The sequence below is a fragment of the Anolis carolinensis genome, chromosome 2 (assembly GCF_035594765.1).
Source record: "Anolis carolinensis isolate JA03-04 chromosome 2, rAnoCar3.1.pri, whole genome shotgun sequence".
Lineage (NCBI taxonomy): Eukaryota > Metazoa > Chordata > Lepidosauria > Squamata > Dactyloidae > Anolis > Anolis carolinensis.
Window position 1 is genome coordinate 191523180 of NC_085842.1, and position 26753 is coordinate 191549932.

A 26753-nucleotide genomic window follows, 5' to 3' on the forward strand; every position below is an offset into this window, starting at 1 on the left:
ATGGTTTATGTAGCACTCTATTGTTTCAGTGCAGCCCTCCATCTTCCAGAGTATTTTGTCCTTCCTGCAGCAAAGCCATATCCCATAGAATTCACCCTTGCCAATCTCCAAAGAGATTATTTTATGAAAGTTACCATGGAGCTGAACAAAGAGAAATTATCATATAGGAGACAGGGCTAAAGGTGGTGTTAGTATGATGAATCACATTGTATGGGATTGTTTGCAAGATCTTAAATGTCTTCCTGTTCCTTCTGCTTCGCATTTAACCAAGCATTATCAACTTTTCTAACGAGTCCTGCCGTTGCATGATACACTCGAAGCATGATAGCCTCAGCTGAGTCTTTTTTTTTAGTCCAGGGAAAGTTTGTGCTTTATTTGCTCATGGAACCACTTATTTTTGGCAGGCTGTGTTAATCTGTAGAACCTTCCTCAAGCACCACATCTCAAATGAGTGGATTATTTTTGTATCGGCACTCTTCACTGTCCTGCTTTAGCAATCACGCAAAGAAATGAGAAAAATATGTTGGGCGGAGCTATAATTCACCAACCTCTGAAAGGCTCAGAGGTGATAAATTATAAATTTAAAACCGAAGTTTCTATTTCTGACTGCTCCAATGAAGAAGAAATGAGTTCCTGTTCCGAGAACAGTTTCCTTGCCTCCTTTGTCTGCAGCCCAGTTTGCTTATCTGATATCTGCTCTGGGAGAATGCAGGGCCATTGGCAATGTTTTATTGCACCAATGCAATTATTACAAAACCACAGTCATCTTTTTCCTGGTGACTGTAGAGAATATCAGTCCTCATGTGAACTAAGAAACAACTGAAGGAGACATTCCCTTCCACTGTTTCAGTTTAGTGGAAGCTAAGGTAAAGGTTTTCCCCTGACATTAAGTCTAGTTGTGTCTGACTCTGGGAGATGGTGCCCATCTCCATTTCGAAGCCAAAGAGCCAGCGCCTGTAGACATCTCCAAGGTCATGTGGCCAGCATGACTGCATGGAGCGCCGTTACCTTCCCGTTGGAGCAGTACCTATTGATCTACTCATATTTGCATGTTTTCAAACTGCTAGGCTGGCAGAAGCTGGGGCTAACAGCGGGAACTCACCCTGCTCCCTGGACTCGAACCTGGGACCTTTCAGTCAGCAAGTTCAGCAACTTACTGGTTTAACCCGCTGCACCATGGGGGCTCCTTAATGGAAGGTGAGTTGAATGAAAATTAAAAATTGAACGAAACAATGGCATAGTTGCAATATGTATTTGGAACAGGATGACATAAGTGGAAAGAAACACCAGACTTCAAAATACACGCAGTATCTGAATAATTCAGGGCTTTTTAAAAGGGATTGATTTCCAACAACTGCATATAGAATGGCAGCTACGGTAAAAATGATAAATAAATAATTCCATTTTCACTATTGGCAACAGGAGATACATACTGTATTTTTTAAATGCCAAGTCTTTGAAGGGAAACGTACATATAGAAATATTACCTAGCCTGCAGCACAATGAGTTAAATATTGTCCCGGCAGGACTGCTGACCTGAAGGTTGGGTTGGTGACCTGAAGGTTGCCGATTAGAATCCAATCCGGGGAGAGTACGGATGAGCTCCTACTGTCAGCTCCAGAAGCCGCCCACAAGGATGGTAAAACATCAAAAACATCCAGGCATCCCCTGGGCAACATCCTTGCAGATGTCCAATTCTCTCACACCAGAAGCAACTTGCAATTTCTCAAGCTGCTCCTGACACAAAAAAAAGGCTCCAACTCTTCCAATTTTGGGCGGATAATCCTCTGCTATCCCACTTTTTCAGCTTCTTTGAAGATCTTCACGTTTCTTTTTCCTCTTCCTACTTTTGCCCTTCCTGCTCAGCTTACTTTGCCTCAAATTTTCAATAGTTTAAATTCAGTACATATAAATGCAAACTGCAGCAGCATTTCCTGTCTTGGTGTGTTCACTCTCCTAGATAATGTTTGCCAATACCTAGTCATATTTCCCACCTTTCAACTCTGAAGTGTCACAGTGAATGATACAACTGTTCTAAGCATATTTCACTGGTGGGCATAAAAACGGGTTAAGCATATTTTAGTGTAAGGCTTTTTGTGGCTGTAACAAAGTCTGATGAAAGGCATTTTGATCCTTTAGAATGAGAAAAATCCACTAGATGTTGTAATGGGGAAGACAACATGGCCACTTGAGGAGCTCCGTAAGGGCTATATTGGGCCTCCCATGTGAATCTGCCTGCCCTATTAGATCCACAGCTCTGCCACTCTTGTGTGTGCCATTGCCTCTTGGCTAGAGGCATGGGTGGTTGCAGACTACAAGGACAGTAAAAAAAAGATACAGGCAATTCCTAAGTTACAAAGATCCAACTTACAAATGACTCATAGTTAAGAACAAGGGTGAGACAACAAAGAAAAATCTACCCCTCAGAAGGGAAATTCACTGAAAGTTGTTGTCATAGGGGAAAGAGGTCTCCACTGCAGCTTTCTCACCAATCCTTGTTTCCAAACCAACATTTTAAAAATCCAATCATCACAGACAAAAAGTGAGGCGAAATCTTCTGAACAAAGGCACAGACAGCAAAACACCACCACAGGGGTGTTAAACCTTCCCTATGCAATCCAAAGATTTTAACAATATTTTGGCTGGAGTTAAACTATTGAAAAGTACTGTATATACTCGAGTATAAGCCTAATTTTTCAGCCCTATTTTTAAGATTGAAAAAGTCCCATTTGGCTTATACTCGGGTGAGGGTTCTGGTTGGCTTATATTTGGGTCAGCTTATACTCAAGAATATATGGTACATTTATTCTTTTTCTCTATTACTGGTATTATTACATTTATTATGTTTATCTATTATTGTTGCTATTACATTTATTTTATTCTATTTTTTATTATTAATACATTTATTATTTCACTCTGATCTTATTATTGCATTTATTATTTTACTGTACTTATTATTACATGTATTATTTTCCTGTATTTATTATTATTACATGTATTATTTTACTATATTATTATTAAAAGGATACATAAGCACATTTATATTGAAGATGAGAATAATGATTTGATCAGAGTTGGACAGTCTTATCTTAAATTTGAGCTTTATGTAAATATTCAAAAACATTTAACCTACTGATGCCTCAATTAATGTAATTTTATCGGTATCTATTTTTATTTCTGAAATTTACCACCCTCAGCTTATACTGGAGTCAATGTTTTCCCAGTGTTTTTGTGGTAAAATTAGGTGCCTCGGCTTATATTCGGGTCAGCTTATACTCAAGTATATACGGTACATGTTTTGACTTACAAGTTCAACTTAAGAACAAACCTATAGAACAGTGGTTCTCAACCTGAATTTGCAATTCTTCGGGTTTTGAAGACTTCCAATTTTTGGCAGATGAAACCTACCATTAACTGAAGGTGTCCACATTTTGCAGAAAAAAATTAAACTGACACTTAATTTAAGTAAAATGTATATAACAGAATGCTGTGGTTTATTGTTGAATAAAGCTTCAGTTATTAGCTAATCACCTGAAAAGCAGAGGCTGTTTGTAACCACATTGGTCTCTCCCTATAGGTGAAACAGTGTGGTTGGTTAGGTAAGCAGGTAACTAGTACAAAGAAGTTCCTGTCTTACGAAAGCCAGAATACATTTACTCTGTTCTTTTCCAATCCCGGAATCTGTGTTTCATCCAATGAAAAAGGTGCATCTGAGTTATGTTCACTACTGTACAGTATATCCAAAATGACCTTTCCCTTTTTGGTCTCATAATCCTGGGTGTGTTACCAGGACATGCAGAAAAAAGGACTAATTCGGTCAACAACTTCACTTTGAATAGGACTCAAAACCTAGACTTTATGGACAGAATACCTGGCTTCATTCCCCCCTCCAATCACCAGAATTTGTACTATTTTGGTGGAGAGTACTGAAGAATCCAAATCACTGCGTACTTTTTTGTTGAAACCAAGCTAGTCCTAATGTTTTTGCCCAACTGTGGATTGTCTTCCACTTCACAGACTGTCTTCATTTGCGTATTTGTATAAATGCAACCACACATGATGGAAGTACACCAACAATCTTGTTCTACATCAACCGTTTTAGATCAATGGTGGGAATCACACGACCCTCCAGATCCTGTTGGGACTGAAACTTTCAGCATTCTTCACTATTGGCTATACCAGTTGTTGGGAGTGGCAATGCATCCGCATCTGGATGGCCATATGATTCCTGCCTGTTTTGCTTCATAAAACCTTTCCCCAGATGATCCATGTTGCCACATGACCAGTAACAGCTCTACAGCAACACTGCTTTGTGAGAGCCACAGCACCAATTCCTCACTACCAGGAACCTCTAGGTCTGATATACATACGAGTATATTGAGATCTGTCTTGTGACGTCTTGTGGAGCGGGTGAAGAAGTCTTGCGCCCTTGGCCACCTCTCTTCTCAGGACAGGGACAGCTGCAACCACACGTTCCACTGGGTCCTTGAAGGCAACTGGTGAGATCTTGCTTGTTTCGTCATGTCTTTCATAATTACCTGTACTTAATTTGAGAAGAAGAGTTCCAACTCATGTAGATTTGGCCTCCAGTGAGCAGCAAGGAGTCTCTCTGTGGTCTTTTCAAAATCCTTTGTCAGTGTCAAAACTCAGCAATTTTTCAGTACTTCAAAAGCATTCAATTGGTAAATAATCCTTGCCCAGTATCACCTTGTTTCCACAGATAAGAAGAACTATTGTACTTAACTGACTTAAATGTACATTTGTATAAACGTACTGTATTTACCCTGAGAGTACTGACAGTGAATATCACAAGATTTGGCTCTAATATCATTTAATGCAGAGGTATCAAACTTGTGGCCCTTGATGTTTCAGACTTGAACTCCCAGAAGTCCTAGCAAGCTTGTCCGATAGCCAGGAATTCTGGGAGCTGAAGTCCAAAACACCTGGAGGCCCACAAATTTGATACCACTGATGTGGAAAACAATGGCCCTGAAATCAGTAGCTGCGAACAGTCTTTAAAAACTCAAAGTAATTAAGGGGGTTATTAAAGCTAAGTGTTCTTAGCTTTCTTAATTTGACTGGGTTAAGGTGGTGCAATTAGTAGATAATCAACAATTATCTCTAATTAAAATACAGAATTGGGCAAGACTAGTCTTTCTGGACTGAGGCTCATCTGATGTTACTACAGCCTGAGCATCCCTTATCTGGAATGTAAATTTCCAAAATACTCCAAAATCCAAACTGTCCACGTGGATGGTAGTGACAGTTTTGCTTTCTAATGGTTCAATACGCAAATATGTATCAAGCACAAAATTGTTTAAAATGTTGCATATAAAATCTCCTTCAGGCTGTTTATAACAAATATATGAAATATAAATAAATGGTATGTTTAGAGTTGGGTCCCATCTCCAAGATACCTAATTATGTATACATATGCAAATATAGGTATTCCAATATTTAAAAAGTAAAAAACCCCAAACACTTGTGGTTCTAAGCATTTTGGATAGGGATACTCATCCTGCTTTATCTGTGACAGATGCCATTATCGAAGGGACACAGTAAATGAGCCCTAATGTCTTCTTTTAAACAAATTTTCCAGTGGAATACCTGAAAACAAGCAAGATACAAAAAACCCAACACCACAAGCTGCCAGAGACTTTCCACCGGCAGAATTTCCCTTTATTTTAGTTTATTAATAAGATACATAATGGAGGCACTTATCTCAAACTTCTGGGAGCTTTTCTCATCCAAGATGAGCGAGAGAAGGTCTCATAGCCCCTTCACACATGGTAACAGGAAGAATCAAGAGGAAGCAAACTGGAACAAATGAAGTCCATGTTACCAAGCAAATGCCAGTTTTCAGAGAAGTGATGGGCACAAGTGGCAGGAGGTCATGAAATGCATTGGAAGACAGGGGTCAAAGTTCTTGCTAGTGATTTTGGAGACAGAGGGACATTTGCAGGAAGGCAACATTGGTTATTAGGGCAGATGGCATAGAATTCAAGCAATAAAGGCACAAAGGTAGCACTGTTTGTGGAAGATTCATATCATCCAGGACATGAAACAAGCAACTACTGCTCCAGCTCAGGTAGAAAGGGAAGAGGCCACTGGAAGGAAACATTTAAGGCAAATGGTGTGTGTTATTGTTCCTTACATCTTGTCTCAAGAAGGACTGAGGAATCCCTGATAGGCTAGTGCATGGGGGGCCATTAAAAAAAATTCTAGAGTTTATACAAGTACTAATACAGTCTGCCTTTATGAAAAAATATATACAACCACAGCCCAGGGAGGCCAGAGTGCTTTACTAATCCTGCTGAGAAGGTTCCCATGTTGCTTCATGAACCTGTGGGGAAAAGAATGGCTCCACAGATAGAACAGCCATTGGTGAGATCTCTTCTCAGAGAAGAGAAGCTTATATTAGACAGTGGTCCTTCCAGCACTACAGTCCCACAATGTGTTTCTAGACATAGTTTGTCATGAAAAACCTTCCTTGCCCTAAAGACAGAGACAAGCTGCACTACCGAGGAGCTCAAAAATGTATGGGACAAACTGTATGGGAGAAAGTCACTCTTCTGGATAGAATAGGATGGGGAAAGATTTCCACAGAAAGAAGTCAGGCTGATGAGGATCACAATCTTGATAACACCCCTGAAAACCTGCACCACTTCTCCACATGGGGCCGGGCACTTAACAGTTAAAGTGAATCAGGGCATGCTGGCATTACCAAATCAAATGATTGACATGCCCGCAATTGGCTATTGGGATGTTTCTCTGGCATAAAATAGGAAGGCTCTCCAATCATTTTATCCATGCCACAACTGAAAGTTGCGTTCAAATGCCACTGATACTGTTTTAAGCACAAGCACTGGCTGCAGAGAGGATAACCTGATGTGAGCATTAAACCTGAGACCCAAAAGCAACCCAATGCCTTCCTTGCTCCATTTATTTTGCTTGATAAAGTCTGGCTCCAGTTCAGTGAATTGGGGTGATTATTAATGTGCTCTCTGTAGTCTGATCATTTTTCCTCTCTCCTTCCAAGCTATAAAAACAGAAATCAAGTGATAAATTCTGCGCTGAAATTTGAAGGGGGAAAGTTAAGGAAATCTAAGGGCGATTTTTTTAAATATTTATATATATATTTATATATATCTTATAGTACAAAGTAACCCATTGCAGGATGGGTGGGGCAAAGGAGGTGGCCAAGTTCTATGAACATGAATGGCAAAAGGAAATTCAATGTGCTGAATGCAGAACTACAGGTGGAAACACAAACTTTCCACTTGAACACATTCCCAGGTAATCCCTTGGCAATCACTCAATTCAGGGTTGAATTCCATATTTTCAACAAAGTGCAAAACAACTCCACAAAACAGAATCCTCCATGTTCCCATGTGGAACAGGTCCGGTGTGGTCACTGCAAGGAGGATGAGGAAACAGCCCCCCCCCCCCCTCTAGAGAAGGATCTAACCTTCAAATCGCTCCCAAGCCAAGACCCAGGACAAAGAGAGGGAACTACTACAAGGAATGCTTGGCCTCTCAGAGCTATTTACAGGTCACTGTCCCACAGCACCCATCCCATTGTGACTTCTGCCGTGGTCGGCTATGGTAGCAGGGGAAGGAGGAGGAGGAGGAGGAGGAGATGGGGAAATGGGCCTTGGCTACAGCTGATCAGTTGCAAAGAGAAGTTTTACATGAGATTAGGCATGAGTTTTGTCCACAAGATAGTTAACAAGCAATCATCCCTGCTCAGGGTAGTGGTCATGGTTAATCTAATAAGGAGGGCTCAGCTGGTCTGATAATGGTGGGCCGGTTCGGAGCTGCTGGGGGTCTTCTGCTGCAGAAAGGAAAAAAAAAGAAATAGTGAGCTGCGAAGAGTATGAAGGGGGGAATCACAAAATATTAGTAGGTAAAGCCAATGCTCAAAACCCAAGCCAGTTTGAGCTAGGGATCTTCTCTGTCTTGAAAGACAAACAGCCACACCTTGGGGCATACTTTGCCAATAAGGGATGAATACAAGAATGTTTCCATTTACTGGAAAAATTGGGAGCCTTGACACCTTTTAGGAGATACTAACTCTAGCTTATTTCTCTATACATGCTCTGGTCAAGCAGCAGAGAGCCTAGGCAAAAGACTGCTTGTTCAGGTCCACTTAATAGACCTTGTGATCATTTGTAAAAGCAAACAGAGTTGTGTTCAAGCTCTCATTCTGCTTTCCCCATAATCATGTGAATGGGTGAATCTTATAAAGATCTGCTGCAATCAATAGTCCCAAGGGTAGGACACAAATCACACGTTAATTAAGAAATACAGCCATACATGCAGGTTTAAAATTCAGATTTTTTGCTACACCTCCACTGGTGCCCTATGTCATCTTAAAAGGACCATTGATGACACTAGTGTCCAGGTTGAGCTGTTAAGTTAGATTTCGTTAGCAAGCAAAATCCTTGGTCCCTGGAAGGAAATCAAACTGGCTGTATGGCTGGGCCTGACCACGAACATGGTCCCACTTAGTTGCTTAGGAGGGTGTGGGAAAAGGGGATGAGGGGGGACGACACAAGAAACAAAATTGTGTGTGTGCATTCCCTTGCACAGTTGCTAACTTGGGTGGCAGTCAGGGAAGTGTAAGAAGGGAGGCTGATGATGCACAGGTTTTTAGAGTGGACTGAAGGCAAGGGACAGGGAGAGGGCAGGAGCAAGGAGCCGGGCCAGGTTGGCGGTGGTGGGAGGAGAGCAATGGTGGTGGGAAGAGGCTGCAGCAGTTGCTCCTACAGCGGTACTCATGTACTACTGCCCTCCCATCTCGTGGTCCATTTATCCCATGCATGCACCCTTCCCTCCTTGCACTCCCTCTATCTCATCCCCTTCACTGCTGAACAAGTGAATGTGTGATGTAACATATGCAAGGCTAGGCCCAGCCACCTTGCCAGTACAGGTATCTTTTTGTGCGTTTTGAATATAGTTTGAGTGGTCAAAGAGATATTTGCAGTTTTCTCATTTTCACAGAGATCCTCCACAAAAATAGGGGGCCAAGGGCACCTTTGCAAAATGTAAATTTGAATTTTTAAGACCCCTCCCACTATATTACATCAATTTGCAGAGTTTTGTTCTAAATTAACCAGGGTAATCTATTCCGCTGACTTTATGCAAATGGCTATCTAAGGGTCGATAGAGCTATTCCAGTTGAGACCAGAAACTAATGTTAAAATCCAGTGTCTGATGACTGGAACTTTTTATCAGCTACCACCTTCTGATAATTCAAGATACCTTGGCATCACAACAATTAGGAACTTATAATACAACCCTGAAAGCTGTAATTCACAGAGAACTACATGTTATGACTCCTCTACCATATTCTGCACCTTTTTCAAATTTGTGCAGAATTGCAGTCCCTGTTTGTCCTACACATGTGAGAATGCTTCCAGAACAAATGTTTGACCCCCTGCTAACACTCTGATAGGATGAATCATGGCAGACTTGCTCAACTTGCAACCTTCCAATGCCTCAGGCTATAGGGAGATAGGCAATTAATCAAATGTATATTTAGTATTATTATTATTATTATTATTATTATTATTATTATTATTATTATTATTATTAGTATCACTACTACTATCACTATAACTACTACTAGACTGCACTTCATGTTCTCTCCAGCCGGGATGACTACATTTGGCCAGAATGATGGAAACTGCAGTCTTAACACATCTGGATGGCATGAAACTGAAGAAATAGGAAAACAGCTTCATAGGAACCATGGTAAAATATTTCTATGCTGATTAGATAGTGTGGTAAACATGGCGGCTGAAAAAAACATGTGAGGGAGCGTTGGGGCACTTTACAATAACTACAAAATGTTTAGCCAACATCAAATTCCTAGAATAGCTATTAGCTGGAATGAATCTGCAGGCTGGTTGCCTATTCACATAATTTCTTTTCATCATGGAGAAGTACAAAGCACACGGAGGCCCTATGCTTGACCACATTCTTGGCTTCATGGAATTCACCAGCCATTTTCTACGTATTTTCAGCTTCTTTCAGCAGCCCTAAGAGATACATGTTTAAAATGAAAGTTGTAACAATTGGACAACTAAATTCTACATCCAATGCTAAAATATTGGTATTCACATTTTCCTTTTCTTTTTGCTAAGAATACACACAGTCCTGATTACATAGAGCCAATCCATTTTTCTGGCACTGATGTCTCAGGATGTCTCTAAATTTAGAAATCATTCCTATGGTACCTTGTACTAAGATCTAATAAGTTTTGAAATTAGAAATTAGAAGGAGTGAATTTTTCTTCCTTGATTTCTCTCAAGGAAGAATCTGCTGTTTGCAAAGGGTAGAACTTCAAGAGTGATGAACAAAAATGTAGAAGCAGCCTCTTTTGTATCTAAAGACAAGGAGGCCACATGTTACATCAGATTTTCTTTAAATATACTCTGCTTATTCTAGTGAAGCTGTGCTAAACAAATGTTGAATTTGCTTTCTCCCCTTTTCAGTTCTGAATTCTCTCATATTCCCCTTTATTTCTAATGGGAACACTGTTATACAGAAAAAAAGATAAGAAAGGCACGTAAGTTTGGAGGTCGACTGACATGTTGTTTCCTGCCACTCTGCAAAGCCAAGGGGAATGCTGTGGAAAGTGAGGAACCTGAACTGGCCTCTACCTGGGCACGCCTGGAGGGACGCCGGGTGGAACGCGCGCTGGCCGCGAAGGGATCTGAGGAGGGGCTGCGAAGGGGTCATTATTAGCCACAAATGCACTCTGAGGCCCAGGGCGTGAAGGAATGGGTGGTGCCACAAAAGAGGAAGGGCCTGCTGACAGTACAGGGATCAAGGGAGGGCCTGGCATGGGGCCCCTCACAGCTGGAGGTCTCCCTGGTGGAAGCACAGTAGAGGCCGGCCTGCGTTGTGGTGTCGGGCTGCAAAAGAAAGGAAACAGGACAATCAGAATAGACAAGACAAGCTGGTACAGGTTAAAATAACAAGATCACAAATCCAGCCAGAAATCCAATGGCAAAATATAAGCGGCAGGTATGTGTGTGTTACTGTTTCCAGAGCTAATCAATGCCATCTAAATATCCTATTGAAGAATTTAAAAACTACCAAGAAACTCAAGCTAGATAGTTCGGTGCTGAAATTGTATGGGGTGTAGTTCTAATGCTAGGCTTCTGAAACTTTCCATGTTTCCAACCAAGAAATGTTTACATGACAAAGGGTATATAGGTATATAAATTAGGTATAAAAATCAAATATTTACTGATAACAAATCAGCATTTGCAAGGCTTGCTAAACTATCTGTTTTTCCTTTCTATGAAGAGCTGATGCATTTTCTGCAGAGTCCACTGTAAACACTATATGTTGTTGCTAACAGATCCGTGGAAATGTCTAAAACAATCGCTAGTCATATTCAAAGAAAAGGTTTTGTGACTCCAACATTGAGCTAAGGGTTGGGACCCACAGTTTAAGAAGCAGTGGTCTAATTTGGTCCCCAAATATCTTGCTGTAGTTCTGTGAAGAAGAATCTGCCCATGTCATTTTCACTTTGGATCAATCCTTGCACCTTCTGGCCTTGCTGCTTTCCCCCATAACTCAACTAATATTTACCTCAGATCCAGATGAACAATCCATTGCAACTTACCTATGCCCACTGCCCCCTGGCTGGAGCCACGTGTCATCCACAGGAGGAGGGACTGGTGTGGAAACCGTGCTGGTACTGATGTCTCCAATTATGTGCAAGGCTTCCTTCAGGGCATGGTACATTCGCAGCATGTCATCCCTGCGTTGGGCCTGGTCCGCAGACTCCTCCATCAAGCTGTTTTGGTCTGCGGAGGAGTACAGGTAGGCCAGCAGCTCCGAGTGGATGAAATCCTTGGTCTGTGGGGATGGAGAAAGGAGAATCACACAAAAGAGACAATGTTTTCTGCATGCGTTGGGTCATATGTGATGGCTGAAATTCTGTTCCAGTCTCAAGGAGAGTAAACTCACTGAATCTATGGCTCAATGATGAATTAACATGTGTGAAAAATTCTAATGATAGAATGAGTTTAATCTAGTTGGAATTTCTGGTTGGTTTTAGGCTAATACATTCAAACTGGAACAACATGAGAAGTCAATCTAACTTTGGTCAGGTGTTTCAACTTCAGTAGCACAGAAAGACTCTTTCTTCTGTAGCTGACATAAGGATAACAACAACAACAACATCAACAGCAACTTTGGTAGCACGCTTTTGAGGTTCAGATTTGTAATAGCATTTCATAACTGTGTGGTTTTCTGGCATTGTATATTTCTGCCGCTTCTGTGACTGTTCATTTCTATTTTGATTCTGTAGCCCACTTGTCAATGGATGTCCAGAATTGGCAGCATCCAGCACGGTCCTTTTTATCCTGGGTGACGACCGAGCCAGTATAGCCTTCGTTTTGGTTTGTTTCTCCATAATGCTAATGGGTTAGGTGCTCTTAGTTCCACTCCTCAGCTGAGACCTCTCTGGCTTGGTTGGACCTGCCAGTAGTTACACTACCGCCAACACAGCTCTCAGCATCCTTGGAGCAGTTAAGCCCCCCCCCCCCCCCCCCACGATAAGGTCAACTGCAAAAAGCCACCTTACTGGGATCTGCACGCATCATCCGAAAATACATCATACAATCCAAAACTCTTGGGAAGTTTCGACTTGTGATTTTGTGATATGAAATCCAGCATATCTATCTTGTTTGCTGTGTCATACTATGTCGTTGCGTCAATAATAATAACAATTTTATTTTTCTATCCCACCTCGATCTCCCTGAAGGAACTCGGCACTGCTTACACAGGGCCAAGCCCAAAGACAAATAATAGCAAATAAAATACAGGTACCACAACATCTTAGACCGGATAAAACAGATTAAAAAAGTATAATACAATATAATAGCTGTAAAAACCAATTAAAACATAACATAATAACACAAAGGTCTGCCAATTAAGAGAAACAGAATAAAGTGGGGAGGGGGTGGAATAGGCGAAAGTGCAAAGATATGTATTATAGTGCCAATTGGGGTGTAGAAGGACAAAGTGCTCAGCATTTTCCACGAGAGTTGGAGTAAGATCGGACTTCAAGTTTCTGCCAGGAGAGAATAAAATAAAGTGCAAGGTATAGTGAAATTTGTTCAAGAATCTAAGGTCCGTGAAGTGTTGCATTCCAAAGACCTCACAGGAAGCTTTGCTTGCTTAAGAACTTGAGTACCTTTACCTTATTTTCATACAGTGCCAACCAGCATCAGCACTGGATTTTTATTACTGAGTCACCATAGACTGTGGCCTTGGATTAACATGAAGGATATGTATATATTGTTCATTTACCTATGATTCAACCTCTTCAAGGATTATTTTAAACCAAACAATTAAAATGATGTATAGGTAATATTTAATTCAGATTTATAACTCTGACAGGGAGAAATATTGAGGCAAATTTCCTTCACATTTTATGGCAGTTACTTTTAAGTAAGAATTCTGAAAAAAGTTATCTGCTATGTAAGAAAATTTCAAATGTAATAAAACATTTTTGTCTCAACTTGATAAAAATATTGTCACGAAAAAGCCTCAGGAGCAGAATGAACAACATCTCCCGATAGGCTCACTTTAGGGTTGACTTAGAATCACCATAAGGTGGAAATAACTTGAAGGCACACAACAATAAGTTTTCATGAACATAAACAAGACACATGTATGACACCTATTTCCTGAAAAGGAACTTGAGGGGGCAAAGAAAGTCAACAATGCTACAAAATATCTTTAAAACTTATGCAAAAAAACAAAAATACCACACATTTCATGCCTATTGAAACTTTTAGCAAAATGACTTCATGAAGAGCCAAATTTTACTTATGTGCCACATAAAACAATACCATGTTAGGAGTCTGATGAATTCATCAGCAGAGTAATACACAGGGTGAAGGAAATGTCTTGTCAGGTGGAAAGTGAAGGCGCATTTTCACTCCTGAACTCTCTCACAGGGCCAGATTATCTGAAACATGGCTGATAAGTAGCCAAAAACTAAAGAGGGAAAAGGTTTGAGATGCTTCAAAAGTTTGTGCCACTCCTAGAAACTTCCAGGAGAAATATTCTGACCAACTCCACCCATCAGGATTCAGATAAGTCAGAGATAAAAGGGAGGGAGGGTCTCCAGAGTTTGCAAAAAAATCGGTGTGGGGGTGCAGTATGTCACATCTCTGCTTCAGTTTGCGAATTTCTCATTCAGATCTTGAGGCAGTATGCTGTATTTCGTGAGGCTTGGGGAATTGATTCAAGCAAATCAGAATTCACTGCTAAGGTCAGGTGTGTGTGTGTTTTTTCTAAAGTGTTCATTCTTGGCATCCTAAATAGATAGCATTTTACAATAAAAAGACATTAGCAGCACAAAATGTGACAAATAGGATGCTCAACTGCTTTGGGTTCCTGATCGCCAAGGAACTCAGTCTAACCAATCTTGCACATTCCGGTGGGGATATGCACAGGATTTCAGAAAAGTTGTAGAAACACAAGAATTACTGTCAGCAAGAAATTGCTTGAAATACAAAGAGAGTAGCTATAAAGACAAGGCTAAAACTGATGGACAATGTTAGATGTGGTGAAATACTTTGCTTCACCTCTGTAAAGAAACAGTACTCACATTGTTTATCATTAGGTGCATTATTGTCTTTGGCATCAGGTCCCGGATAGACTTGTTGATGATACCAACATATGAGTCAACAAGATTGCGGATAGTCTCCACTTGTCGCTCCAGCTGAGGATCCATGGAAAAGGTGTTCTCCTGAACTCCTTCTTCATTCTCTGCCTGCCCAGAGGAAAGAAAAAACAGCTGCTGCTGGAATGATCATTAAAGCTTTCCCTCCTTAATTTTCAAATGGGCAAACTGAGTTGCAGTGAAATAAACAAAACGTGGCAGTAGCCATTTTGGGAGTAGCCCCACCCACTCTCCCCACTGATATAAATAGGAAGGTCCCATCAAAACCCCAGTTCCATGGAGGCCAAACAGCAGCCAATGACACTAGAATGCCAGGACCCCAAGCGAGATTGTGCGATTTCACAGATGACCACTCAAAGAAACAGTTACAGATAAGCAACCTTTCCTTCTTTGTGGTTCTGTAAATTGCATTAATGGGTGATTAGAAAGCTACTACCTTAGGAGGTCGGTGTCATGACACAAAGTAAAGGATGGCTATCCCAAAAGCAGTATCCCACCCAGACCTTGTGTTCACTCTGTAGTGGGAAAGAAGGTTAGTGGTGTCGCTGATGAAGCAGCCCTATATATGTCATTCAGGAGAACCCTTTCAAGGAGAGAGCAGATGCCACAAGTGCACATGTGGAATGGCTACGGAGACCCCTAGGGGGCTGCCTGCCAGCCAATTCATAAGGCAAATAAATAGTTACAGCCACCCATTTTGACAACCTCTGAGAGGATACAGGTAAAGCCAGTCCATTCTGAGAGTAAGACAATAGTCTTCTATGGGTTGCAGTTATGTCCACATAATGTCAGGGAGCACCTGACATTAAGATAGTGCAGCTTCATTGTAAAGCCCGAAGATGGGTTTTGAAAGAAAGCAGGTAAGACAGTGTCCTGATTGAGGTGAAATACTGAAACTACTTTTGGGAGGAATGAAACGTTTGGGGAAAGGACCATTTTATCCTTATTACACCGTTGGTAGGGCTCTTCTATCAATAGAACACTGGCTTGCCTAGCTGATCTTACTGCCACCAAAAACACTATCTTCCATGACAAGAAGCAGAGGTCACACGACACCATATGCTCAAATTATTTTCCTGACAGCTGGGACAAAACGAGATTCCAAGCAGAGAGTAGATATTTTTGTACCCTTGTACAAACATTTAAATCAAGAAATCAGAAAAGAAAGGTTGACCCATCTTGTGGAAGTACCACAAAATGCCCACCAAGTAGCCTTTGACAGGTAAAACTAGACGTGTTGGTTCTTTCCAAAATTAGAGTGTGCATTAGATTCACACGATACAGCAATCTTAGCACTAAACCAGTGGTTCTCAACCTGTGGGTCCCCAGGTGTTTCGGCCTACAACTCTCAGTAATCCCAGCCAGTTTACCAGCTGTTAGGATTTCTGGGAGTTGAAGGCCAAAACATCTGGGGACCCACAGTTTGAGAACCATTGCCCTAAACAGTGTAGGGGAGTGAAGGGCATGACTGTGACACGTGGGACCAGGATGTTCACCACAGAAAAGAACGCAAGACCAATCTTGATATGGTCAGTTACATTTGTTGATTATCCCAAAGAGGGTTCAACAACTTGACAAAACCAAGATTGGTGTAGCGTATTCACATCCTCATCCACGAGAATGGAGTCACTGAGGTCATCGATGTTATGTAACTGAGCAGGGTCTGTAGATTTCAAGCCTGGAGTTTGCATAGATACATCGTGATTCTATCTATGATAGAATCACAGAGTTGGAAGAGACCTCATGGGCCATCCAGTCCAATGCCACCAAGAAGCAGGAAAACCACATTCAAAGCAGCCCTGATAGATGGCCATCCAGCCTCTGCTTAAAAGCCTCCAAAGGAGGAGTCTCCACAACAGTCCAGGGCAGAGAGTTCTGAGGACTATAGATCTAAAGACATGGTACTGTCTTCTAGTATGAGGACCTAATCCATGGTGGAATAGAGACAAAGTGAGGTCAATATCACTGAGCAACTGGTCTTGAAATCTGGATACAAAGAGCCAGTCATCGATATACATAGGAAGACACCCTGCTGTTAAAGCCATGCAGCCACAACTGTCATACATTTGGTAAACTCATGAGGAGCTGCAGACAGACTGGAAGGAAAGACACAGAATTGGAAAGGAAGACTTCCTACAGATAAACAAAGGAAATGCTGATGGGCTGGCCAGATCACATTGCGGAAGTTCAGCAAAGCAAATCAGTCACCCTTCCACACAAATGGGAGGATAGCTTTGAGATCAATACAAAACCTTTGAGATCAATTGTTATGTGGTCGAAAACATCCTGAGGTCCAAAATGGGCCACAGCCCATCCTTGTTGATGAAGTAGCAGAAGAAGAATCCCTTATTCAGTTGGGAGAGTTGGATTTGCTCAATGGCTCCTTGGCAAAGACCAAGGGAAGGACAGATGGGATGAATTACACCAATAGTAGGGGTATCCATAAATTCGATGGCCTATCCTCTGCTCATGATGGTGAGAACTCAGAAGTCCAATTCTATATTGCTCCTTGCCTAGTGGGACATGGCAAGTGATTATCATGAAACAGAGGAGAAGATATGGTTAGGATATTGCCCTAGTGGCCATCAAACTCTAACCGGTGTTGAAATTGTTGGTCAAAATTGAAAAGGGACAATGCTCTTTTCTGAAACTGAGTTTGTGGTTTTGATCTGGAAGATAGGCTCAGGCGTCATCGATAGGTACCAAAACCACCGCAGTCTCTAAGCAGACTGTAGCTGAGAAGAAAACTCAAATTTCTGTGCCACAGTACGCATTTTGTGCATATGTTTTAGGTTTGAGTCTCTGTCTGCATTGAAGAGATCCATCTCTTCAAATGGAAGATCTAAGCCAAGCATGGAGGTACATGGCTATAGCATTCTAGAGTTTATTGGAGCAGGGGTACAATAACTGATGCCACGTCAGAATCTAGATGGATAGGTTATCATTACTGGCCTAGCTGGAACCAGAAGTATGTTATGAATCGTGTTGAGGAGAGCTCAGATCCTGGGCAAGGCAGAAGCTCAACAGGTGGAATTGGTGTTGAAGTTGGCATTCTCAATCCCAAAGGGAGAGGAGAGTGAGGTTTGTGGAGACCCAGCTGGGTGTAATGCAGAAGTCATAGACTCTGCCGGGGTCACAGATTTATCCCAGTTTTCTCGATTCTTCTTTTTCCTGGGTTTCTTCTTTGCAACGCCAGCATCTCCAGACCTCATGAAGCTGCGTCGGGTGGGGGGGAAGGTTGTCTGGGAGACTACAAATCATCTTGGGCTTGGGTTTCTTGGCCTTTGGTCCCAACAAGTCCTGGAGAGATCGCTTTATCACAAGCTGGTAGTTGTGTTGAGGATATCAAGGCTGAGGGTAACAAAGAAGTCGAAGGAGACGAGTTGCCAGCGCCTTAAAAATGATGACCTCATTCAATTATACTTTTTTCTTCCTGCTTCTAAGTTCCTATATTTTTCTGGGATATTTCCAAGCCTCCCCTTTCAGAAATCAGCTTCCTTTTCAAAATTATTCTGCTATTGTACCATCAGAGATTCGCTGACTATCATTCCTCATCAATATCTAGCTGCAGCTTTTTTCATGATGATCCTGACAGTTTAAAACCCCACATAATACATAGATTAACAAAACAGCAGACAGGCTTAAAAAAACCATGAGAACCATTAAGGAAGGAGAAGGGGGTACTGAAGGAAGTTACCGCATTTCCAACAGAAGGATAAAATATCATCTCCCACCCCCTCTCTGGGTCTACATTAGAATGGGTTGATCTTTGCTTCTAGCAGCCTCAGAGAAGCACAAAAAGAACCCCAATATGTACACCATATCAGTTTTCTCTTTCCCAGAGAGAATATAGTAATTATCTTCCCAAATATTCACAGATATTGACAAGAGTGCTGCTATCAACTCATAAGGTTTGACATTTCTGAATATCTTTGCATGATCAGTCAGAGGCAATTATCTGCTTAGTCACTACTTTTGACTCACCATCTTAAATGCTTCATTGCACTCAAATCAAAGCTAAACTTTATGGATCTAAATCGCTATTACAAGGCTGAAGGAAACAGTTGACATTTCTTGCAACTGTCTCTCTTCCTCCAAGAAAATGTTAATACAACCTCATGACGTGGACTACCCCATTCAAGATATGTTGCCTATCATAACACAGGCTCTTACTGGTGTTTTGGGAGTTCACCAACATCCAGAATGAAAGACTCTGCCCACCCTTCCCCTACTGATGAAGAGAAAGAGAATGTTTACTTGGTCTTTCTCAGGGTAAACACCAGCACGAAGGAAGGAAGCCTTCCAGCTGTCCACATCTTCCTGAGAGTCACAGGCAAGTTCAATCTGACGCAGATCTTTATACACATTCCTAAATTGGGGTGAAGAAAAGAGGTGAAAATAGCATATGCCTCTGGACCAGTGAGAAATATTTTCTATCGTACAATAAGAATCCAATAATAAGAAACTTTAGTAGATTTGCTCTTTTATTTTACAAAATGTTTTGGAATTTGGACTAATTTCTCTTGCCACAAGAAAATTTAAGACTGCAGGAAGATTTAGCTGATGGAATATTTGAGTCAGCCAGGAAAACTATATTGCTGTAACTAGAACAGTTGGGTACAGTACAGGTCGAATATCCCTTATTCAAAACCCTTGAGACCAGATATGTTTTGAATTTCAGATCCTTATTTTTGGATTTTGGCATACCTATATTGGCATATCTATACATAATGAGATATCGGAGATGGAACTCAAGTCTGAAAAAAATCATTTATGTTCCCTCTACAGTTGTAGATAAAGCCTGAGAGTAATCTTTACTAATGCTGTGCATGAAAAAAAGTTTGTACACATTGAGCCAACCAAAAGCAAAGATGTCACCGTCTCAACTACCATGTGGACAATTTTGGATTTTGGGAAATTTTGGATTTTGGAATTCGAGATAAACGATGCTCAACCTATACAGAATGTGCCCTGATCTCCACTGAAATTCTGCTCTTAGTGGGCCTTACTTTGCCCGAGATCTTTCCTAAGGGTATTTACATTTACAGTGTCTTAATCTTTCTTCCCCCGATGGTGCAGCGGGTTAAATCGCTGAGCTGGTGAGCCTGCCAACCAAAAAGTTTGAATCCAGGGAACAGAGTGAGCTCCCGCTATTGGTCCCAGCTTCTGTCAACCTAGCAGCTCGAAAACATACAAATGTGAGTAGATTAATAGGTACCGCTTCTGTAGAAAGGTAACAGCATTCCATGCAATCATGTTGGCCACATGACCTAGGAGGTATCTATGGACAATGCTGATTCTTTGGCTTAGAAATGGAAATGAGCACCAACCGCCAGAGTTGGACATGACTAGACTTAATATCAGGGAAAACCTTTTCCTAATCTTTCTGCAAAACCAGCACAGCTTCAGGTTTGTCCACACGACCTGAGCTAAGAGAATACAATAGGTTCTCAAATGACCTGAAAGCAATTGTCTTGTTATGCCATGACTCCTTACCGTTGTTCCGTGTTAAAGATGGCAAATACATGTTTGTTGGACATAAAGCCTTTCTCCACATCTCTGATTTTTAGGTTGTCCAGAGGCAGCATGTATTTTTTCTCTTTCTCCTGTGTGGACAAAGTGGGAATAAATGAGCTTTTCCTAAATATTTGTTTTACATTCAAGAACACATTTAATGGTTAAACTAACCCTTGAGAGTTTTTGATTTGGCAAGGTCATGATACTAGTCTTATCAACCATCATGTCTTTATAAGCAAGGTTTGGGTAGCCTACTAATTCAATGCTTACACATGCAATCATGCTCACCATGGACTTAAATGTGCTGCACTGTCATGCTTCATTTTATCCACCTATAGTCTGAGAAAAATCTAATATCCTAGAATTCAAAAATCCTATGAACTCCACCACAGGTTCCAGCTTTTTATTTTCTTCAGTCCCCCAAATGGCATAGTGGACTAAGTGACTTGAAGGTTGGGTTGCTGACCTAAAAGCTGCCAGGTTCGAATCCCATCTGGGGAAAGTGAGGATGAGCTCCCTCTATCAGCTCCAGCTCCATGCAGGGACATGAGAGAAGCCTCCCACAAGGATGGTAAAAACATCAAAACATCCGGGCGTCCCCTGGGCAACATCCTTGCAAACGGCCAATTCTCTCACTCCAGAAGCAACTCAAGTTGCTCATGACACAAAAAAAAAGTTCCCCCACCTCCAATTCCCGGCTCATAGTATCAGGCAAGAATGAGTCTGGCTTTGTTTAGCAGATGAACATATGGTTCATGAAAGAGGTGAGCTCAGCCACTTTGGGGACTGAGTGCTACATTAGCAGTATGTATACCTGGTAGGCATTTTGAAGTCCTGGCTTTTTGAAACCTCTCACATCTGGTTAAAATAAACATTAATAGCACAAATATAAGTGGGACAAAAATGAGAGGAAAGTCCACATTTCTCTTAACTAACTGGGTTAAAATACTGCGGAAACTGAGGAAGGTTGCAGATTGTTTTCCAGGCTCAATTCAAGCTGCTGCCTTTAACTTTTAGAGTCCTGAATGACTTTTATTGTATTTTAAACAAAAATGGTATTGTTGTCTGACTTCATGTCAATTTTTATTTATGTGGACCCCAGAGCAAAGCTCGTATTATAGGGTATTCTTAGCAGAATTTGTTCAGATGATGTTTTCCTTTGTCTTCCTCTGATGCTGAGAGTGAGTGATTTGCTCGAGGTCACACAGTTGGCAACCATGGCTGAGTAGGGATTCAAATACTGGTCTCCAGAATCATATTCCAACATGTTGTCGAAGGCTTTCATGGCCGGGATCACAGGGCTGTTGTATGTTTTCCGAGCTGTCTGGCCATGAAGCTTTTCAATGCTAATTAAGGTGATTAACTATAACATTCACACTGGCCTCCAACTGACAAAGAGTTCTTCTCTCACCCTGGACTTTCCACAGATATATATAAACCTTTCTTGCTTAGTTTCTCAACCTCTGAGGATGCCTGCCATAGATGTGGGCAAAACGTCAGGAGAGAATACTTCTGGAACATGGCCAGATAGCCCGGAAAACATACAACAACCCCATATTCCAACACTCAGATCACTAGACTATACTGACTCTTTTTGACTGGTTGACTGCTATATACTGCCTTAATGGTTTAGGTAGAAGGGCAGAAAAATAAAACAAAAGAAGGTATCTACAAGAAGTCAGTACCTAGAAATCGAAGGCTGTTTATGGTGAAATTTGATTTAAAGGTCAAACCAGAACTTTTTCACAGCTTCTACAAGGTTCTTTTTACTGCCATTAAATGCAACACTTTCTCCTGGCTGTTCCGAGTACAAAAGTTAGTGGATAATTTTGCCAGTGCAAACCAGTTGTCTGTTCCCTACAGGATATTGAATGGAGGGGGGTGCTGTATAAAGAATGGATTTGGAAATGTTAAAAGCATTTCTGGCCACAAAACTCTGCTTTCCTTAACAAGCTGTGGCCAAGCTGGTGAGTGCCCCCTCCCCATGACTCACACAAAGCTGCCTCTGCAAAAAACTCACATCTGGAATTGTTTATAGCTCCAGATGCTGGTTCCCTCCCTCCCTCCCTGCACGCACTCACAGAATCCCAAAAGTTATGTTTCCTTTGTACGGAGGCCACAAACCTCACACCCCCCACCCCAGCCTGTGATTTCCTTGAAGGCCCCAACTAGTTTCCAGACTGGATTCAGCTGCAGACGTGCCACGTCAGAAGACGCTGAGATGATTTTTTCACAGAACAGTTCCACTTACAAAACCCAGGAAAGGAAAACAGAAGAGGACTGTACAGAAAGGCATCTTCAGGAGACCAGCCCCGCCTTCCCAGTGTTCAGACTACCTGTTCAGGAAGCTACAAAGGTGTACAGTAGTCTGCACATTGGTTAGACTGGGCTTGGGTGAGCAACGTTTCTAGGGTCTTTGACTTTCAGGTAAGTTATTGCCTCTGCTTCGGGTGGCAGGAGATGAGGAGAGCAGCTTTTCCCAAGTTGCAAGGTTAACAAAATTCTAAGTTTGGAAACAAACTATTGGCTAATTGCAAGCGTCTGGCTTATGCTCTTTTTCCTAATTACAGACAATGGCTTCGTATTCATACAAGCTGCTTTGAGTCTCCTTTGTGGAGAGAAAAAGCAGGGTATAAATAAAGATAATATAATTTGCAAATACAGGAGCTGTGATAGCTGAAGAGGAGTCTTAACGCAGTGTATTCCAGGAATTTGTGCTTATGCATAATTTCCTAGGAAAGTAGACTATCTGTCGCAAATTTAGTGCAAGCAGCAGCTTGGTTTTGTAAGTTCATTTTCCCTTGAAGAGAGAACCATGTTTACACTGAGCCTGCTGGTTCTCATCTTCCAGACAAGCACCCCCATAGAGGCCTCCCCATCTCTGGACAAGGGTTGTCTATGACACCGGGTGAGGGAAGAAGGAAAACATTTGTACTGGCTCAACATGCCTCCTGTTTTTTTAGGGTAAAAGCTTTTAGTCCTAGCGTTAGAGATCCCATTTGCAGCTGCTTGGGAGATATATAAAAAGATATCGCTACTTTGAGTGACTATGTGTGCTTTTGTGCGGATAGGAGAATACTTTGATGGAAGAACAAAAACTGTTCAATGAACACATGTGTTGCATTTTGGTAATTCAACTGAGTCTACGACCACTGCTGGAACCAAGTTCTACCGAAAAGTACTAGCAATTCTGAAATTGTATCCACATGTATTCCTTGCCAGAGGGTGCTTGCTACACCAGGGTGGCCCCAAGAAAACCTCAGAGGAACACACTGTCCAGCCCCCATGCCAGACTTTTGCCCCCAAATGCCTTCTCATGGCAATTTTTGAGAACTGATCTGGAAATCAATTACTAATGTATTTCCTGCAAGAAAAAAAATCTTCCCAGGGCCTACCATATCTCCAGAAAGTATTGGGGAACATTTGGAGGTAACACCTTTTACAAATTGGAAGGTAGGGGCACAGGGTACTAGAAAGCCAACTTAGAGCCTAGCTTTCCCCACCCTGATCTAGAGCTAAAGGAAAGCTTGAGATGCTAAATCTCTGCATATTTACCCATGTGCCATTCTTGTTCCCCCACCACCAGACATCTGTCAAACCCCAGGAAGGTTCCTTGCTGCTCTCATTTACTGGATGAAGCAGAAGTGGAGGGAGGGGTCAATGCAGACCACGGAGAAGCATTTAGCCTCAGCTTGGCTGGGGTATCACAAAAAAAGAAGATGGGCTTTCAGATAGAGGGCACCCATTTTGCCCTTATTTCCAAGAGCCCAGAGCAGCCAGATCTCCATAGTCAAAATCAACTTCCCTCTCCCTTTGGCTAAGAAAGTAATAGCAATAGCCACATCTTCCAACTTTACAGAGTGCAAGACACAAGAAAATGGCCCCCTGCACCTTATCCAAAAGCGGACGTACTCATGAATAGGTCACGAATAGCATCAGGTGTGCTTTATAACATTCAGTCTTTCCTAGGCTCACAATGCTGTAGTGTTGCCAGATCAGAGATGCAAAATATTCCAGGAAAATACTAATGTTGAGGTTTGCTGGTTTGTAAGATACAGTGTTCAAAAAGGTGTTGAAAAACTATCTGTGTGAATAGCTTTCAATTGTTATGCTTTTCAACATGCTGCTATTTAAAGTTTTATTGCTGCAGCTTTGGAAATGAGTTTAAGACACACTAAATTATTAGGGAGGGTTTTTTTTGCATTTTTTAATTTTTAAAAAATACATCAAACTCTTTCACTGTTACAGTATATGCAGTACAAGTACTTATCCAAAATGCTTGGGATCAGAGATGTTTTGGATATTGGATTTTTTAAAATTTTGGAATACAGTGACTTCTGTTTGCTGCCTTGGGAGGACATAGCCCAGAAAGGCAGTGTATATGTATTTTAAAATAAAGGTATCCAAATCAGAATAATATAATTCATTCTTAAGAATAACAACTGCAGACTGATAAAATGGTTTGGAGGACAGGGATTAATTACCACCTCTTCATTTCTTGGCTTTTAAAGAAGCAAATGAGGTCAAAGAATACAACTCCATAAACAAAACAAAGGATCCATTCCAAGTCCTGCTTTCATTCCAAGTCCTGTCAAATCTGTACTAGCTCTCCTCTATCTTGCCCACAACAGTCACATAGCAAAGGTGGCTAGGTTTTCAGTAAAGCATATGGCAAAAGTGCTGGAACCAGTTCCACAGCTCAACACAATCTCTGGCATAACATTACTTGCTAATTATACAATGCATCTCCAGCCTCTAGGGCCAAAGAAGGCTGGCATGCAGGCAAACTTTAACCATTGGAAGACCACACAGCTGGTTTCAGAGTTCTTATTTGCCATATCTGGCACTTTCTCCAACACCTAACTTGATTCAAGAAATAATTTGCCAACCAGTTTACTGGCAGCTGAGATTGCTAAAGGTTTAGGTGGAAGGTAAGGGGAGGAAAAAGGAAAATGCTTTCCTTTGCTTCCAAATTAACAGGAAGCACTGGAAAATACTTGGATGATTTTTAAGTAATTAGTCATATTACATCTTCATCACCACTCAAATTGTCTCTGACTGTTTAACACTTACAAACCTAGTGGATATCAATCTGGAAGAAAAATATGTAGCTGACTCCATTGTACTCTAATTTGATATGTTAGTAAGAACACAAAGAATAGGAAGGAAGCAGAGACTGGGATAACCTACCACCTTTGCTGCCAAAACAGATGCAATACTTCATCCAAACTAATAATTCCTGAAAAGTCTGGAGACTTTCCTCAAATGTTGATCAGTGTTAACACTATATAGTATCATAGAACTGGAAGAGACCTCATGGGTAATCCAGTCCAACTTCCTGCCAAGAAGAAGGAAAACCGCATATGTCTTTTTTTTTTTGGGGGGGGGGGTGTGCATATTTGGAATGCTTATTTATCTGTTCTTTAATTTACAGAGGAATTTAAGGAACAAAAGTACTGATGTATTTGTTGTAATTACTGTGCCCCTTGCATTTTCAAATGGCATACAAATACCCACTTCTCCAAGAACATCTGTAACATCTTTCCAGCATTTCATAATTTTTCTATTTTAGAAGTCTTCCTTCATGCTCCTTTGATGGCCACAGGAAAGCACTTTTTCAGTGTGGTTTCAAACTAGGTAACAGCTTGCCAAAAGTAGTTTGCTATGTCTGCCTTTTCACAGTGAAATGTATTTTATTCCAATGTCTCTTTTTGAAATCTGGTCTCTTATTCTTCTACTGCTTGACATTGTTTTTAATATTCTGATGAAACTTTGAATGAAGTGAAACTATAAACTAATTCCTATCTTCCTCTCATTTCAAAATATACTGTATAACTATACTCATTCATTGATTAAAAATATTCTAGCCTTTCTTTTTGATTTTAGTTATAGTTAAATTATAGTCTTTAAGTAGTTGCACCCACCCTTTAACAGAGAGAGATTAATCTAAAGTAGTTTAAATAATGTAGAAATATTTCAGTTTTTCAGCAATAATATCATCAAATCCTTATGCTGTATAAGCTTCTGATATTTTATCAGGACTTCCCTACACTTTAGATACATTTGTTGCTATTACTATATCTCAGGAGTCATATTCATAAATAATGTAGAAATCTTTGACTTAAAGAGAAAATTAAGTGCTTACAATTTAGCTCATGCATAAAAACACTCAGAAGTTACAAGTTAAAATGCCCACTTTAACTTCTGTATCACGTAAGGAGCAAATGTGTTCCACAGTCTCATATACTGTGCTTGCTTACAACTTCATGCACTTGCCATTGGTTTTCCAGCTTTAATTGTTTCCTTTCCAGCTGAGGGAAGACTGAAGCTCAGAATACCATGGGAGCCATGCCCACTTAATTGCACCATGCCTCCCTGCTATTTTTTTATTTGGTTCAGAAAGGATGATCTAGGTACATAATTATGTACATAATGTGATCCGCCCTGAATCCCCTTCAGGGTGAGAAGGGCGGAATATAAATACTGTAAATAAATAAATAGGTGAGTTGTGACAGGC

At 41.1% G+C, this 26753-nt stretch overlaps 1 protein-coding gene and 1 non-coding gene across 6 annotated transcripts in view; one reads left to right on the top strand and one right to left on the bottom strand.

The window, feature by feature from the left end:
- Positions 1-5654: 5654 nt before the first annotated feature.
- Positions 5655-26753, bottom strand: part of dnm2 (dynamin 2) — an 82049-nt gene continuing 60950 nt past the window's right edge. For all 5 annotated transcript variants that reach the window (XM_003216787.4, XM_003216786.4, XM_003216784.4 and 2 more), the window contains 6 exons: positions 20216-20325; positions 18977-19088; positions 14645-14809; positions 11642-11877; positions 10668-10922; positions 5655-7834 (listed from right to left, as the gene is read on the bottom strand). In XM_003216787.4, the coding sequence (XP_003216835.1) occupies positions 7765-7834; positions 10668-10922; positions 11642-11877; positions 14645-14809; positions 18977-19088; positions 20216-20325 (948 nt within the window). In that variant the 3' untranslated portion in view covers positions 5655-7764. The remainder of the gene's footprint in view (positions 7835-10667; positions 10923-11641; positions 11878-14644; positions 14810-18976; positions 19089-20215; positions 20326-26753) is intronic.
- Positions 22541-22637, top strand: mir199a-1 (microRNA mir-199a-1). The gene has a single exon (NR_129900.1). It is a non-coding gene; the product is annotated as a microRNA mir-199a-1 (primary transcript).